Genomic DNA, 17,208 nt, shown 5'->3' with positions numbered 1-17,208 from the left:
TCCCCATACATTTTGGAACAGAGTACTAGTAAACTGCACAAAATAGATGGTGGTTAAAAATGTGGTATCTTTAAACATTCAAGTTTTTCTGTTTGGTGCATTTAGCTAACATAATGTGTCTCTACAACCGTTTGAAGAAAGACTCAGAGTGACATGACAGAAAATTTGCATTTTATACCTTTCAAATGATAATTAGGATGGTTATAAGTTAGCCTCCAAACACACTAGTATTCACTCATCCTTGAGCACTAATGCTCCAGGCTGCCAACACATGCTATCGAAGGACTGTTCACAATCAACTTGATACTCACTAGCAGGAAGCATGTGATTTTCACCAAAAAGCATACTAATTGTATTACCCAGTGAAGCAATGTTCATCTATATTCAACCTTCCATACTGTTTGAGATTTAACACAACAATTTCATGGAAAGAGAAATATGTGGAACGCAGAACCATGTGAAATCTTGGTACTAAGTTTTATTTTTAAAACACTGCAGTGATTATTGCCTTTAAAGCAAATTTCAGTATCAATAAAGTATGAAGAGCTGTTTCATTTCAGAAATTCAACTTGTATGCATTCTTTTAAATTTTTCTACTTAGAAGGGTATAACTGCAATAAAAATTTTACTAAGTTGAAGTTTTTTACAAAACACTCTATCCCACGAGAACATCTTAAAGGTCAGTCTTAAGCATGAGGTTCAAAATTGAATTGATGGAAAATTACATTTTCTCATTTATCATTTAAATACATACACAAATCAGGCATCCTGAATACACCCATGTAACAAGTGCACACGAATTTTTCTCTTAATATTGGGCAGTGAGTTTGTGTCTGATGCTTCTTCCAGGGGAAAGTATAGTGACAGTGACTTTCTGTCAAATAATTGTTGCTGTTGTTTTTCTGGTTAATATATATAATTACGCTCAAATGAATGTGGATGAGTTGAGCTGCTGACATATTTAACTAATTTATGTACTTTTAAGAGATTGTCTTCCACATAAATAATTTTGAAAGCCTATAAGATGAATATATACAGATGTATAAGCAATAATTTTTTTCTATTGGTGAAGAGAACAAACACGAGCCTATATTTTAAAATAAAAGCAGTCAATCTGGCCTAACATTTATCAAGTCAAATCTAAAATAAATAAAAACCATTCCTTATTATTAATAGGCCAGTTGTTCCTGAGATAAGGTGTAATAATGTGACTTTATAAAAATTCACGGTTGTTACTACCACAAAGAGAAACAATTAAGAATGTGGAAATTGTATATCCAGGTGAAGTCTGGACAGACCCAAAGAAACTACTGGGTTGATAATACATCAGTCAATAGATTAATAATTTTAAACCTAAGAAATTAATCTGTACTAGGGGAAAGCCTGGATAGAATTTAAGGCAACATTTATATATTTTTAAAAGAAAATTAATTTTAAAGAGATTTTTTTCAGCATAAAAGATGAATGATAGCTTCCAAACTGTATTCTCTAATATGAAGACCTGTAAATTATCTATGCTGAAGAGAACATTAACCATTTAGGTACCAAGTACTTCTGCACTAGTTCACGTCATACCGGTTTTAGAACAGCCTCAAGTGAAATACTATAAATTGAATAATCAGCGCTGCCTTTTTTTTTTTTTGGCAACTCATCTCTGAACCAACCTAACCATAGCTGGCCTGTACACTAGGAAGTACAGATACATTGTAAAATTTCATGCTTGCACAGGATAATATATAACAAAACAGAAAATTAAAATGCTTGATTATTATATAATGTCCTCTTCTAGCAGATAAAGGTTTATAAATTCCTGCAGAATTCTACCCCAGGAAATATGAATACCCTTCTCAGAGGACTGTTAAATCTGTTTGAGTATTAATTTTTATGGTCAATTTCCAACTTGTTAGGAACTAACCATATGTGAATACACTCCTCCATTGTGACCCTACTAAATATTGATAATATTTTATTACATAGTATCTACCTTACTACATTCACATTTAGATAAGTATACTTAAAAATGTTGTTCTTATTACTCTTTTTAAATAGGCATGACTAAGCGTGTCCATATGAAATAAAGTGATTTCTTACTTGGTGGAAGCACTTGAGAAAACCAATAAGCTTTAGAAGAATTTGGTATAAATGCTGATGATGTAGACAGGAAAAATCTATTTGGTGAGATTCAATTATACGATTTTTGAACCTTCCCATGATAAAAAAACATCGTCATCTATAGCTGCCTATAGGAATACTTATAATCTTCAAACTCTAAAAGTATGTTTTAGAATTTTCTTCTCAATACTGCTGAAAAGTTTTTTTTTTTTTAAAGATTTGGAGAATTTCTAATGCATCTTTTTTTCATTTTTGTTTTGGCTCTGTTGCAATGCAACAAACACAAGTACTTTCAGTATACTTCCCTATTGAAACCTATCTGCCAGATTTTGTGCATTAGTAATTGGCAATTAGAATACAAATATATTCTTTTCAGCATATAGAACCATCAGGCAGCTGAAGTGTATTCTTTTGCATATTCGTGAGTTATATTGTCAAAGGACCTAGTATACCCAAGGTGAGCTGGGTGGCAAAGTATTCATGCATTAAAGCCAATTATATGTCATACATAAAAGGGCACGTTAGCTACTTGAAAAAATTCACATTTATTTACTGTCAAACCGTGTTAAACTTTACACTGGATATTAGTGATGGGCTCATTATTAACAGGTTTACACAAAGGGATGAAAAGAAAGGCAGAATTTTGCTGAAACAATTTACATTTCATTAGAACTTTATCATAAAATAAATTAATTACTAAATATAGGCAGAAGGAATATGGAAGAGTAATATTTATGTTTTATTTCACTTTTTAAAAAAGAATAGGCACCTTTTGTTCACTAGAAAGTTTGTGAGAAGTGCCCAGTGCCCTCACTGCCCCCTGTTCAAGAATAAACAGAGGGGTGACACACAACCTTTTCTAGATTTCACCACATTTGTGCAAGGCATGGCATAACTGGCTTCAAAGAGTTTTTTCCCCCATAAAACACGCTCTTTTGGCAATAAGAAATTTAAATGTAAGAATAAGGACTAACATGTCAAAGCAGAACACTGTATACAGTGGAAAATAAGTGAAAATGGATAGAACTTACCATGACAAAGTGTAAGAAAAAACATTTCATAACATATGTGCAACCAAGAGCTTTTCACAATATTTTCTTCAAACTCTTTAAAATTATTTTTAATGACAATTCTATTTCAGTTGGACACAAATGTATTTATTTTACCCTAGCAATAGAACAAAATATAATTTCTTTAGCCATTTTTGAAGAGTTCATTGTACAGTTGAGGAAACATATGAAATAAGGCCTGTGGCTTGATTGCTAGTGGTTAAACATGTTTTCAATCTTTGCCTTAATGTAAAAGGTTTGCAGTCAACTGCAAACTGCTGCAGAATATCTCTCCTGCTTTTCCAAGTCTTGTCAGGAACAGTAAGGTACAGTAAATTTGTCCCACAGGATTTTAAAGCCTACGTCTTGTATATAATACAATGCAGGCCTACAAAAATGGTGCAGCCATATTTACAAATTTAGTTCACAAACTGCTGCAGTAAAATGGCTGGAAAGTTCTGTTTTGTTTCACAATTTCTCTAAACAGCAGCAGAATCTTAAAATACCTGGTTGACATCTCTTTTCTTTGTAACAAATAATTCATTTTAGTATACTCTGTGTATATACAAAGTTTTTTTATGTTTTATAAAAATTCACAGAACTGCAAGGTTCAGTCATCTTTTTTTTTTACACTGGAGAACCACAGGTCAACAGGGCCATCTCTTCAAGTGGAGTTTGAGGGAGCTGCATAGGGCCAATGGAGTCTGTCTGTATTCACTATTTGTGTGTGGCCTCTGGAATTCCTTAGTGGCACTATTAGAGACTTGTCACCAGCTGCATTTGTCCTTCTCTGACGTCTCCTTCTGGAATACACCCTTCTTTGTTAATGGGGATTATGTAACCATCACTATTGCCCCTGCTGATCTGGTAGCACATCTGAAGCTGGTGGCCAGCTCCAAGGTTTGGCATGCTCTTATAGTAGATATCCTCATTCTCACTCCTCCGGGATGGAGACAGGTCTTCTTCCATGTCGGGGCTGCTCTCCTGATAGGGAGAGTCTCTAAGGTTGGGCATGCTTGTGTACAGAGAGTCTCTGTTGGGGGACTGGAGATGGTCTTCGGCCTCGGCTGTCAGCTGGGATACGTAGCTGTCAGTCCCCTCGGGCTTTACTTTCTTCTGGGGTTGGTACAGAAGGGAGTGAGTCCTCTGAGGGATGAGTGGGGCCTCGAGTTCTTTGTGATGGAGCTCCAGTCCAGGATTGTCACCATGCATTAGAGATGAAGCATCTGCCACAATAGCATCATCTTCGCTGCTGCTCCCTCCAATCACAGGCTTGACTGGTAGTGTGAGCTCGAGGTTGTGAGCCTTGCTGCTGCCCCGTAGGTTGTTGTGCACTAATTCTGAAATGATCATCTTCTCAAAAGCGGTATCATTCAGACTTAGCCCACAGTCCACAACCTGCACGCTGTCATTATAGTCCCCTTTGCGCAGTGAGTAGCTGTTGTTAAAATTACCATTTAGCGGTAGAGTATCCATGGCACTTGTATCCCTGGCATTGTTCAGTGAATGTCCTGAAACAGAAAAGGGTGGGGTTCTATTACTGTCTCTGTTCCTGATGAGAGGATCGTTACTTCTTTAGAACAAAACTTTTTAATGTCGTTCAGGACAAAGTTGTATTCGAAAGCTAACACTTGGAAAGTGTCAGGCTTTCCCGCGTTCCCAACTGTAAACAGTTGCAACCCCTTAGATAACAGGAACAAGTGTGAAAAAATAATACTGTTTTCTGGGGAGGGAAGAGGGCATACAGAATGTTGATTTATCAATTTTGAGGAGACAGTATTTATCAATTGATTTTTGGTCAAATCTCTGACACTCTTACAAAGAAGACTTCACTCCATGCCCTTGCATAGTTAATGCAAAGCAATTCATTAGTGACATTTACATTTTAAAGTACAAGACTATGGTTTATAAAAATAAAATTAACAGAATTTGTCCTAAACAACACTAAATTAAAAGGGAATAAAGTCACATACAAAAACTGAAGGCAAATGTACAACATAAACCCACAAAACTGGCAAGCAACTCTTTAAACAACATTCTAACATTTCCTTTTTCTGGAGATGAAATAAAAAAAAAAAAAAACAATGAAAAAATGGACAGACACAAAGAATTCATGTTAAACAAAGATAGCCATCTCTCACACTGACTGGACCAGGGGCCCACAAGCACCATCCAACAACACGATAGACAGCAGGTGGAATGACTCACTTTGGACAACTCACATCATGTCTGTCTGCTCAGGCTATCTGGCCTAAGAGTAGCTGATATACAAAAAAAAGTAAAATGATTTATTGTAACATGATGAAGAATTTCTAAGCTTCTCAGCAACTTAGTCAGAGCAAGGGTTCAACAAATTAGATTACCAGCAATAGCAGCCTTTTGCTTTTTCATTGAATATTTCTTATGATTTTGAACTTTTGTTTTGGTACTAATACTCTAATAGCAATGGCCCCAGGCTTCTAATGGTCAAAGTTTGCCTGCAGCCCTGCAGTCTGCATCAGTCACAGTGACAGCTTCTAATGAACCAGCAGAGTCTACTATACGAGACTGGCCCACAGACACCATGGGCATGGAGGTTAAACGCAGAAATGTTAGGAGATTTCTTAAATATGGTCACAGAAATTAAACCAAGAATAAGTATTAACTGTGGAATGGGAAAAGGGTGTCAGCCTTGGCTAATATATTTTTATCTCTAAAGGAATGAAAGATTGGATACATCTGCTAAAGATATGAAAAGAGGTTTAGGAAGAAAAAAAATATGGTAACATGCTCTCTTTGTATTTTTCTACAGACACATAAACATGTAAACTAAGACATCACAGTGCTTCTCAGGCAGATGAAAAAAAAAGTTTTAGAGAAAATTAAATGGTCTGTACCATGGAAAGTTAGGTTATTCATTCTCAAAATCCTAGAGAAAAAAATCACTTGTCTACAGATAGGTCTGGAAAAAAAAAGAATGAAATGATGTTATTGAAATGAAACTGACCACTGTGAGGCTGCTGCATTGTATGCAAGGCTTGGAGGAGTTTAGGAAAAAAAAATTAATTCTTGGAAAAAATAGGAAATTTCCCATTTTAGTGCTCACTCCACTTATAAAGCTGCAGATTATCCTAGAAAACTCATTGTCACAACCAATGAATAACTCATAATTGCTCAATTAATTATCATTAGCAGAAAATAAGAAAATAGGAGGGATCATATTGTTGACTCATGCTATTTTAAAAATTCTGATCCAACTTCTACATTTGAAAAATTGACAATTCGGTTCGTATAATGCTCCATGGCACATATGACAAAATGAAGTAATGACAGTTCTTTGCAAGGCTTCCTTCAGCCTGGTTGACATGATTCACTAGCTTTATAAATTCATATATGTGCCACAAACTTTAGAAGATTTATTACTAGGAAACATTTGATGTTTTAAATTAGCATTTGTTTCCTCCATAGAGGTATGATCTTGTCATTTTTCTTTCTTTGTATTGTTGTTTAATAAATATAAGAATATATACTGGATAATCAAAAGGTGTTTTCTATGATATACTGCAGATCTAAGCACATCCTTGGCTGGTTTTGAAGAGGCAACTTTTTCTGCCCAAGTTCAGGTAATTCACTGGAAGACTTTCCACAGCCTGTAGCAAGATTACTGTGGGAATGCAGAAATGATAAGTCAATTATTCAGCATTCGGACTGACAGTACCTCAGGCTTTAAGAAGCAAATTATTTCAGCATTGCATGTACTTAAGTATGAACAGCATTTGCTACAGACCTCTATTACTGACAAAAGGCAGTACATGTAAATGTACTGTTTGAATTTGGAAGTATGTGAGTTGCAAATTGTGAACCACTTGCCCGCTGAGTCTACTTCATGACTGCTACTTATGTTTTAATTGTGCCGGTTAAAAATCATGCTGAAAAAATTTACATTTGATAGGCAAAGTTAAGTTTTACTCCCATACTTGTCTCTCTGTAGGTTGCTAGAGGAAAGCATAAGGAAAGTAAGAAAAACAAGAGAATGAAAAGAGAAGCTGCAGTTACGTTAAAAAAGAATTTCAAGAAAAAAATGGAAACGAAGTTCTGTGTTTAATTTAGTGGCAAATATCAATTACAAATAAAGATTTTATGCTAATAGTAATTATGTAATAACTTTCACCAAAATCTTGCAAATTCTGTTAATATTCAATATATTTTTAAAATAAATAAGCTATTAGAAAACATAATAAAATACAGGGTGGGTTAGTGACAATCTCTCCTCCTCCCCCCAAAATAACTACAGATAGAAACTAACTAATATTAACCTTATTCTCTAAGTTTTTTAAGAAAAAAAGAAAAACTACCATAAAGCTGCACTATACTATAGTTTGGTTAGATTGATAATGCTGGATGCAGTATTCTATACCTAGGCATCCAAATTATCTTTATTAGCTAAGTCATGCCAGAAACAAACTCTCTCAGCAAGCTTTAGAGTCAACTGAATAGTATATTACATAGATAGGATACCTCTAAATGATATAAATCTTGAAGATGGGCTCTCGGACCATGTGATGTCAGTCCTGTAATAATATATTAAGATTTATGCCACCTGTGTCAAAAACATGGATAATTATTTGTAAATACTATCACGACTGAATTTTTACTATACTATAATATAGTGCAGTTTTAGAAGCCTGGCATGGGCAATACCATAATTCTTTTTTAACTGAGAAATTAAGGATATAATAATAAATATATGGCAACTTGAGTATTCTAGAAAAAGGGTAAAATCAGAGCTCTGTTTAGCAGCAAAGAAAGGTAGTTGTATTCGTAAGTATAAGCACACCTGGTGAGTTAAATACAGGAGCTGAAGGGGCATTGCATACAACTGTTTCAGCGAGCAATGTGTTATAGGGGTTGTTAGTGCCGTGGGGTCGAAGAAGAGGGTTTGTTAGTAGGTAATTGCCAGTCATTCCTAAAGCAAAGAAACAGAAAACAATACATCAGTTCTCTTGTTTCAGTGTTACAGTTGCAGTAAAGTACTTTTTGTATTCATCAAGGGTAGTGGATAAGTTGGCAAAGGAAAATCTGCTGAAATTCTCTGACTGTATTTGAACTACTAATTTGAAGGAGAAAGGGGAAAGGAAAGTTAAATTTCAATAATTCACAGGTGCTTTCTAAGTCCCCCAAGTAAACACCTGCTGAGGATGACATTTACTAATTTATACAAAATCACTGTTAAACAAAAATGGCAATTAAATGCACAGAGATCAACATTATGTTTCGAGTTGTTACTGCTTAATATTAAAAACCTAACCACTGAAGCCCAGAAGAGGGAATCTCAAACTTTCAGGATTTACAGGTGTGGGATTATCCCTCATGAAAACATCTGTGTTAATACCAACTTTTATACAAGCAGGAGGAAAAACAACTTTCACAAACACGTAAAAAGTATGACGCATTGCACCAAGCTTCTCTTAGTAAATGCAAGAGCACACATGCTGAGGGGAAAAAAGAGACTGGGTATGATGAATTATTAGACCATTCACCGATTCTGTGTAGCAAGACTTTTCCTTCTATGATCTTATTTGCCAGGTTTCAAAAATGAATCACTGAATAATTCATTTCCTTTTTGATAGTCATCTTAACAGAATTAGATAAAACATCAGAGCAATGGAATAAACACACATTTCACTCATTCTAATTGACAAATTACAAACCTTTCAATACTTATCAAACATATGTTTTGCATAGCTAATGTAATTTGGCTAAAAATATTTTAAAATTCAAGTTGGTTTTGATGCCATACATATGCTTTTTTCATTTTAAAACAGAATCTCATCAGAACAATGCCAACAATGAAAAACGTCTTTAATATTTCATTGTGATAAAATATATTACATTATAACAGTACATCAAAACTGAAATTACTTGTTAAATTACCTTTCTAAGAACATATAAAATATGATTTTTTTCATAATATATTGAAATTTACTAAGCTTGTATTCAGGAATATGTGTCTGTAGATGCACTTGTGTCCTTATCTTGCTAAGTTAGTTTATTTGCCATATTAATCTAAGTTAGAATTATACTGATTATGTGATAAGGCTATAATTGTATACACATTAAAAATAACAATTCAAATGTAAAAATTACTTCATAAGTTCTCATGTATTTTAATTATTTATGAAGAGTTACTATGTTTTTAACATTTGCTTTTTGAAAGAAATATAAAAACAGAATAATTTTACAAATAAGATTTTTTTACTACAAAACTGGCACTGTTTAACGTGAGCAGTAGTTATTCTAATTAATTTTTTAATACGAAAATTTTCATAAATGTACATTTAGAAAGGAATAATTTGTATCCCTAGGAACGTAGTTTAATCTGTGGCAAAGTATGTTCTCAGAAATTACGTTTTCCAGCCTTACTCTATTAACGTGGAGTTTGATTTTATACTTTTTGCATTACATTACTGAATAAAAATAATTTATATGTACTTTAATAAAGGATAAAAGATGACTCAACAGGTTTAAGAAAGAACTTATGATATAAACTCATTTGAGAGAAAAAGTCAGTGTTTCCTCTAGAATTATTGTAAATTGGCAAAAGGCACAAATTTATATAGTAAACTCAAATTTTCCTAGTAACTGACCTTGATTAAGTGTTGAAGTGCTATTGATGTCACCTGAGATAAAAGAAGATTCAGATTGTTTTCTCACAGTGTCATTCCACATCCTTCTTATACGACTCTATTAACATAAAATAGCAAGACACGTTATGTTAGCTTTTCCAAGCTTACCTTACATTAAAGAAACACAAAGATTTACCTTAAACAATCTGTGCAGGATTATCTTTTGACTTAAAAAAAAATGTGTATTGATTCTGTTCTTAAACTAAGAAAGTCTATACTGCTGTGTTTCTTCTTTATTAAGGAGTATTTAATCTTCTAATCTTAAAGAAATTTTCAATTATCGTCTTTGTTTAAAGTGGAGATGATGGTTGACTAACAAATGTTTATTGAATGCTCCCTGAGTCCTGTATTATGTGAGCTTAGGATATCAAACTATTGTAACATACATCTTGAAAAAGGATGTTTATACCTAAAGAAACATCTTGCAGAAATACTTAAGATATTAAAACCAAAACACTAAGAGAGCAAGTATTTGCTACCTAGATATTATACTGAGAGAAAATTAGTGCATCTGAACAAAACATGTCTCAGAAGGCATTCTATAAAGAAGGTTAATTAAAGATGCTGTCAAAGTCTGTGTTACCTGTGTGCCAGAGGAATAGCGAGCACTGGTTCTGGTGGTGGATGCCTTCACTGAGCTATGGGGACTCTCAGTCGGGAGGCCGCCACAGCAATATGAATGTCTGAAGCACTTGCCATATTCTTTTCGTACCTGCATGGAATAACCACGAGACCAAGGGATTAATGTAAACATACTTGCTCCTCTGCTCTCTAATTAAATGAGGAGAGGAGATGAAAAGTTCCACTAACCCTTTTCCGCGGAGATTACAAAATCAAATTCAATTGAATTGGTAATTGGAAAACACCTCTGTCCACTAGACAGTCCAACAGAATTTTAAAGTGTGATATAATATGTAGAAATATGCTTTCTACCCTGTTATTATGGTGCAAATGTTATTAATTAATACAATGGTAATATTTTAAAAGCCTTATTCTAGCAATAGCCTTAGTCAACCCAATTTTCTATTTCATGCTAAGAAAATAGGATAAAAACTTAGTATTTTCCTTGCTTAATTATATTTAACCACTTGTAATTCAGTCATTTAAGTTTCATATGCTTTATGTCCTCTTAGGTAGGTCAATACATAAACTTCTTTAACTGGATTGCACAGTATTGTGGGTAACTTCTTTATAATGAAAGATTACATTGGCACAAGAATAAAGGGCAAATAATGTCCTTTGATACATATGCCATTAATTAGGATGGAATGTTTTCTTCATTTTCTGATGTGTCTAGCTCTAACACTTAGTGTAGAGAGTCTAAGATGCTTATTCAGTTCATTAGCACATAAGGGAACTATTTATGCAATTTCCATTCACATTAATGAGTTACCCACGTAATTTCCCTTTTCCCCTGAAGCTTGGATATATGAATAGATAGAAAAGTTCTTAGGCCTAAATGAAAGATTACACTTTAAAAAGTGGAGTCCAAGCAATCTTAAATAATAGGGCCCCACTTAGGTGGTCAAGAATTGGGAGGAGTGGGGGATATTTCTGGATTCTGTGCAGCTATATTTTGGCATACAAATATGCTTCATGTAGCTAAGAGCCAGACTTTGAAATTATAAGAAGGAAGGATGAAAGGCTGCACATGAAATTATTTTTTTCTAGTAAGTTTCAAAAAACACTCAAAGCCCCCTGACAACCCTCCACACCCCCTCCCTGCAGATCATACATAGTTCTGTGAGCACTATCACTGCAAAGACCAAAACTCTTGACACTTATTCCTTGGGAAATTAGAGAATTAAAGTCACTAATGACCTTTTAAATATAAGTGCACTTACATTTTCATTCTCTTAGCTTTATTTAATTATAGCTATTAGAACAAATAACAATGTGGTTGAACTTTCAAAGTATTTTCTTTGTCTAAATATACTCACTCAAGCAGTTAGAACCATGATTTTAACTAAATCATCTTATATTATGTTTTAACAACTCATCATGGCAATATCCAATATGACGTATCCAAGACTAAGTAGAATTTGTTCAAATGAAGTGTAACACAATAACTTAAAGAGATAATTGTTAATTAAAAAGCACAGCAAAATCTCTGCAAAATTAATACACAAACCCTATAAGGAAATAATGATGATGTCATTCTTTTTCTGCTAAGTTTATGCTTTATCAAAAACATCTGACAGAAGTTATGAATATGTGATCACCTGCATGTATATAACCTGCTCATCTATGTAGAAAATATATAAAAGCCAAAGTAATTACAAGGTCATACCTGTATAATGTTTAGCAAGTTAAAGTTCAGTGTTATTAAATAAGACATGATACATCAAAACAATTTTTGCACATTTAATGTCTATTAACTGCTCTGAAATGCTATATAACCAAGACAATGGCAATCACAATGGTATTTTATCCAAATAATTCCCTCTGGTGTTGGTTTTGCCTAATGCCTATATTGCTATGAATGTATATTATCTGTCAGTATTGCACATTCCACTGTCATTATCTCGAAATTACAGCTTATTCAGAACTGATGGAAGTAACAACACTATCATCTTGTCAGGACTGAAAACTTAATAGTTTTCACTTTCACAATTCTATTTCTCTGATCAATTTAGTGACCAACTAGTAATAACAGAATAAAAAGACTACATTAGATATGCAGACGGGGAAAGGATGATAGGATGATACCCAGTGAAAGGCATGGAAATTTTAAACTTAAATGGCAGCTAGTTTATTCTCTTAAGTTTACATCTTACAATAGATTAAAATTTTTCACCTGCAACTTTAATTTTTGAATCATTTTTGCTGACTCCACTTCACATTAAATCAGGACAAAATAATAAGATGTGAAATATGAAATTATTGACTTTTAAATTCTTTCAAAATTACTCAAAAGGCAACATTAATGTTCATATATACATATCTTACTCTTTTAAAATTTACACCATTTAACCTTATACTCAATTTTTGTTTTGAACTACTGCATTCCTTATATTGAGAAAGAACAAGATTATTTACATTTTTCTTTATCTTGTATACCCTCTGCACAAAGCATTTTTGTAGACGTCAAAGAAATAATCTTACAAGTATCTAGTTTAAAATATTGCCAAATTGAGATTCAAGAGATGACTGGTGTTGACATATCTTATATGTGAAGTCTGAACCTCCTGACTTGCATTACAATTAATTTATGAGTAAAATATGATGCTATTAACAATAAGCCAGTGGTAACTTAAAATCTCTATTAAATGTATTATTTTCAAATCAAAGAACAAGTAAGCAGAGTCTCCAAGTGTTTTCACTTACTTTCTTTTGGAGAGCACAGTGAAAGATGAAAATGAACACTCCCTGGAAAGCATTAAAGATGGTGAAGAGATATGCCATCACAATAGTCTCCTCATTAATAAAAAGCAACCCGAATGACCAGGTTAGGCCAAGAAGACATAGAAGAGCAAATGCGCCAAGCACCCAAGACCTGAAAAAATAAAGTGAATTTTATTAACAGATTCAATGAGAGAACAACACATAGCACACTTAAATATTAGCATATCATTAGTAGCAGTTGACTTTCACTATGTTCATATTCAAATTCAACAGCATTTTGGCTTTAACCTTTCATTGATTAAAGAAAGAACAATAGCATTTAGTACTGCAGTCTCCAGTGAAAACAGCAACAGCAGGTATGACCTTTTCTTATTCAGAATAAATAAGTATGAAAACTATATTAAAATACAAGGTGTAAATTAACCCCCATGACTTTATTGTCTTTTATGTGCATTGTGGTAAAAGAAATTAAGGAGTCCTTAATTAGTTTACTCCTATATTTTTATTCCTGTGGTGCACTCATGACATTGAATAATGTGACACATACAGAAAGGTTAAATGGCAGATAATCACTTAACACCTGAACTTCAGATTCTAGGAAACTAATCTTAGGTGAACCTAAGGTTTTATAACTAAAGCATGAAGAAGCCTAGCTGAAATGGGACAAAAACATGAGAACAACTTCAAAATAAAATAATTTTGGAGAGATTTCATCATGAATAGCTTAAGGAGAAAAGAACTGTAGAAAATAGGACGGAATGAGAGGATTTAAAGTCAGTGCATTCCATGTCTAACTAATGATCTTACTTGATAAATGGCTTATTATCTTCATAGCTAGAAAGCATTATAAGCAGAAAAGAGAAACAAAATTATTAGACAGAATTAAAATAGAAAGTAATAAGAAAGCATTTATATATTTTATAAAATTAGTCAAAATTAAGAAAGTCAAAATGCAGAGGCAAGCAATTAAAAAATAAAGGCATATTATTGTTTAAAATATTCTAGCAAATAAGATATTCCAAAATAATTATAAAAATTAAGGGCAATTCATGATATTGACGGATTTGTAAAAATATAAATCATGCCATAAATTTGTTAATGTAGGATTCTACCTTACCCAGGTAAGTCCGTATTATAGTAGCCATCACAAACACGGTAATTACTGGTGTAGATGAGAAGACAGAAAGAGGAAAAGGAAGAAAAGAGAGAGATGCTAAAGATTAGCTCTCTCTCTTACCATGCAACATGCAATGAAGCTGGCACTGACCTATCTAAAACATCTGATTTAAAAAAAATTACCTTTCCTATAAGATCTGCCATTTTTAACATTTAAAATATTTTCTACACCCCATTATAACCAACTTGAACAATATCTCCTCAGATTTTAAATTAACTCATAGTTTAAAATATAACTCTGAAAACGCTATCAATGTTTTTCAACAGCTATTGATTTTTTCTCATTAGATAGCACATTTTCCATTGATATTTCCGTTTTTTTCAACCCTGAATTAAAGTAAACATTTATTTAATTATCATGAAAACAACAGATAATCTCCAAGTTAACAATAGTATTGGAGCAAATTCTCTTAGGAAAACAGGATTAGAAGTAGAAACTGCTCAGAATCCTTAAATCAAAAAGTCATTTAACAAAACAAACTTAATATAATCATATCAGTCATGCAAACAGGAACATCATTTTGAACTGCATTTTAAATTTAAATGAATTGCTAGTTTACGGAATTTCCATAAAGGCACTAAAACAGTTCTTTGGCTCTAGATCATGACAGAAATTATTATCTAATTTCTGACCAATGTCTGTGACATGGTAACAGTGAGGTTCAAGCTTGATCAGTAAAATTTCATTCTGAATAATTTCTACAGTTGAAAGATGGTATTCATGTATTTGCTGTGGAGAATATCTTTCACTTAGTTTGTCAAGCACTAAAATTAAAATACAAAATACTTACTTAATGTTTTCCAACCTGCTAGAATCTGGTTTTAATGTGTTCGAGTGCTTCACCATTTTGCATAATGTGATCACCAGAAAGATAATATTTAGCTGTTACAACAAATAAAGAATTAAATAACTATGAGAAAAAGTTAAATACATCATTACAATATTCTTAATAGGTTAATGCAGTTAAATATCAATAACATGACTATATGGTAGACACTGACTCAATTTTACTTATCATTACTTATGCAATGATCAAGTTGAATCTACACGTAAAATTTTCTGGCCATGTATGACTGATTTTTTAATAGATCGTTTGACATGAAATTGCAACCTCATTAAATCAGTATCATGTGGTGATGATTAAATAAATTAGAAAGCCTAGTGTCTTTAGCTAGAGGTACCCCAGGGCCTAAAAACCATCTAATGAAAATATGAAGTGAGTTCTTTAGAAGGGGCATTTATATTAATTTATATTATACAGTTTATAATGGAAATATCTCTGAATTTGGGACCCTAAAACTTAGTTGAGAGTCTAGTTCTTGATTTTGACTGATTAAATGAGGAATATAACATTTGAACAATCCTTTTGTAAGGTAATGGTTAAGGATCAAATGAGATAACATATGAAATATGGTGCCTGGTTATATAAACTAAGATAAACTTTTAAAAAATATAAATGTATTAGTTATTTTAGTGTTGCTACTGCTAAGTTGTTTCAGTCATGTCCGACTCCGTGCGACCCCATAGATGGCAGCCCACCAGGCTCGCCATCCCTGGGATTCTCCAGGCAAGAACACTGGAGTGGGTTGCCATTTCCTTCTCCAACGCATAAGTTGCTCAGCCGTGTCTGACTCTTGGACGCCGTGTACTGCAGCCTACCAGGCTCCTCTGTCCATGGGACTTTCCCGGCAAGAGTACTGGGGAGGGGGTGCCATTGCTTTCTCCATTTTAGTATTAAAGGACATCATTTCTTTTTTCCTGATGTCTCTACACTGAATGGAAGCAGGTAAATTCTAAAGAAAGGCTGTTTCGAGTCCCTGTAAACACTCAGTTATGCAATGAATACTAACTGAGGAAGAGGGAACCTGGCATGAAAGGACAGTCTGGGGAAGCAACTTGAATGAACTTCAGAAGAAAAAGGGGTGTGTTTAATTTTATTTACTTCAGAATACTACTTTAAAAAAGACAAAATGAAGTTATTTTGTGAGCATTGTGATTAAGTGCAAGCACAAATGGTATATTTAGAAATATGTAAAGACAAAAGCAATTCCTTAGTGGTAAATAATCCATATAACTTTGTTCCAGTAACATAATTTTTACTGAGTCACAGAACCATCTGATAAAATGATAACACTATTTTACTCATACATCACTACTTCTGATTTTATAATTAGGAAAAATGATGTAAGGCAATAAAGAAAATTTCCAAGTCCTTCCTAATGAATTTAGGAACAGAGCAAAAGCTTTAATCTAAGCTATGTATCAGTCATTTTGTCTACTGTGCCTTGTTATTTCTCTTAGATGCAGAATTTCCTCTTAAGGACTAAAATGAGGTTAATGGGAATAATTTGCAAGTGCTGGCAGATTGCATTCCATTGTTTGATGTTAATTACTTGAAGACAAAAGAAGCTCTTTGCTTAAAAAAGCACTTAAAAATTAATTTCTTAAAATATTGGTCTAGAGAAAAAGTAAATAATTTTGTAAAAAAAAAATTCTAGCTTTGTATTCTGGAGGTTATAAAGTCCAGTTAGTCATATAGAAATAAAAGCTTATATTTTCAGGGATATTACAGTATCATGCATTTCATTCAACTAATATTTATTGACCTTACTGCTCTACACAAGAACGTGCTTATTGTATCGTGGGTAAGACACAATTTTTTGCCTTTGAGAAATTAGGGAGATCTTTCTGATAGTACAATAAATATTTAATTTGGTTTTTAAAGAATCATGGTACAGTTTATCTCTAAAATTTTTGTAAAGGCAAAATCAGCAACATTTTTATTTTTTATTTTATGTAACAGTACAAGACTCATTTCCTTGTGAGCTATTGGATTGAAGGCCTCAGTTCCTTGCTATCT

General features: G+C 33.2%; 1 protein-coding gene across 11 annotated transcripts in view; it reads right to left on the bottom strand.

The window, feature by feature from the left end:
* Positions 1-463: 463 nt before the first annotated feature.
* The window catches only part of ADGRL2 (adhesion G protein-coupled receptor L2), a 337,601-nt gene continuing 320,856 nt past the window's right edge, over positions 464-17,208 (bottom strand). For 6 of the 11 annotated variants that reach the window (XM_055403213.2, XM_055403214.2, XM_055403212.2 and 3 more), the window contains 5 exons: positions 15,139-15,230; positions 13,154-13,322; positions 10,410-10,538; positions 9,788-9,884; positions 464-4,672 (listed from right to left, as the gene is read on the bottom strand). In XM_055403213.2, the coding sequence (XP_055259188.1) occupies positions 3,918-4,672; positions 9,788-9,884; positions 10,410-10,538; positions 13,154-13,322; positions 15,139-15,230 (1,242 nt within the window). In that variant the 3' untranslated portion in view covers positions 464-3,917. Of the gene's footprint in view, positions 4,673-5,369; positions 5,423-7,658; positions 7,741-7,977; positions 8,107-9,787; positions 9,885-10,409; positions 10,539-13,153; positions 13,323-15,138; positions 15,231-17,208 lie in introns of all 11 variants that reach the window. The other 5 variants (XM_055403216.2, XM_088835428.1, XM_055403217.2 and 2 more) reach the window with 5 other exon arrangements.

Source organism: Moschus berezovskii, chromosome 4 (assembly GCF_049115385.1).
Source record: "Moschus berezovskii isolate FMDL1 chromosome 4, NW_MosBer_1.0, whole genome shotgun sequence".
In the NCBI taxonomy this organism is placed as follows: domain Eukaryota; kingdom Metazoa; phylum Chordata; class Mammalia; order Artiodactyla; family Moschidae; genus Moschus; species Moschus berezovskii.
Note: the sequence above shows the minus strand (reverse complement) of the source record. Positions and strands in the feature narration are given on the sequence as shown.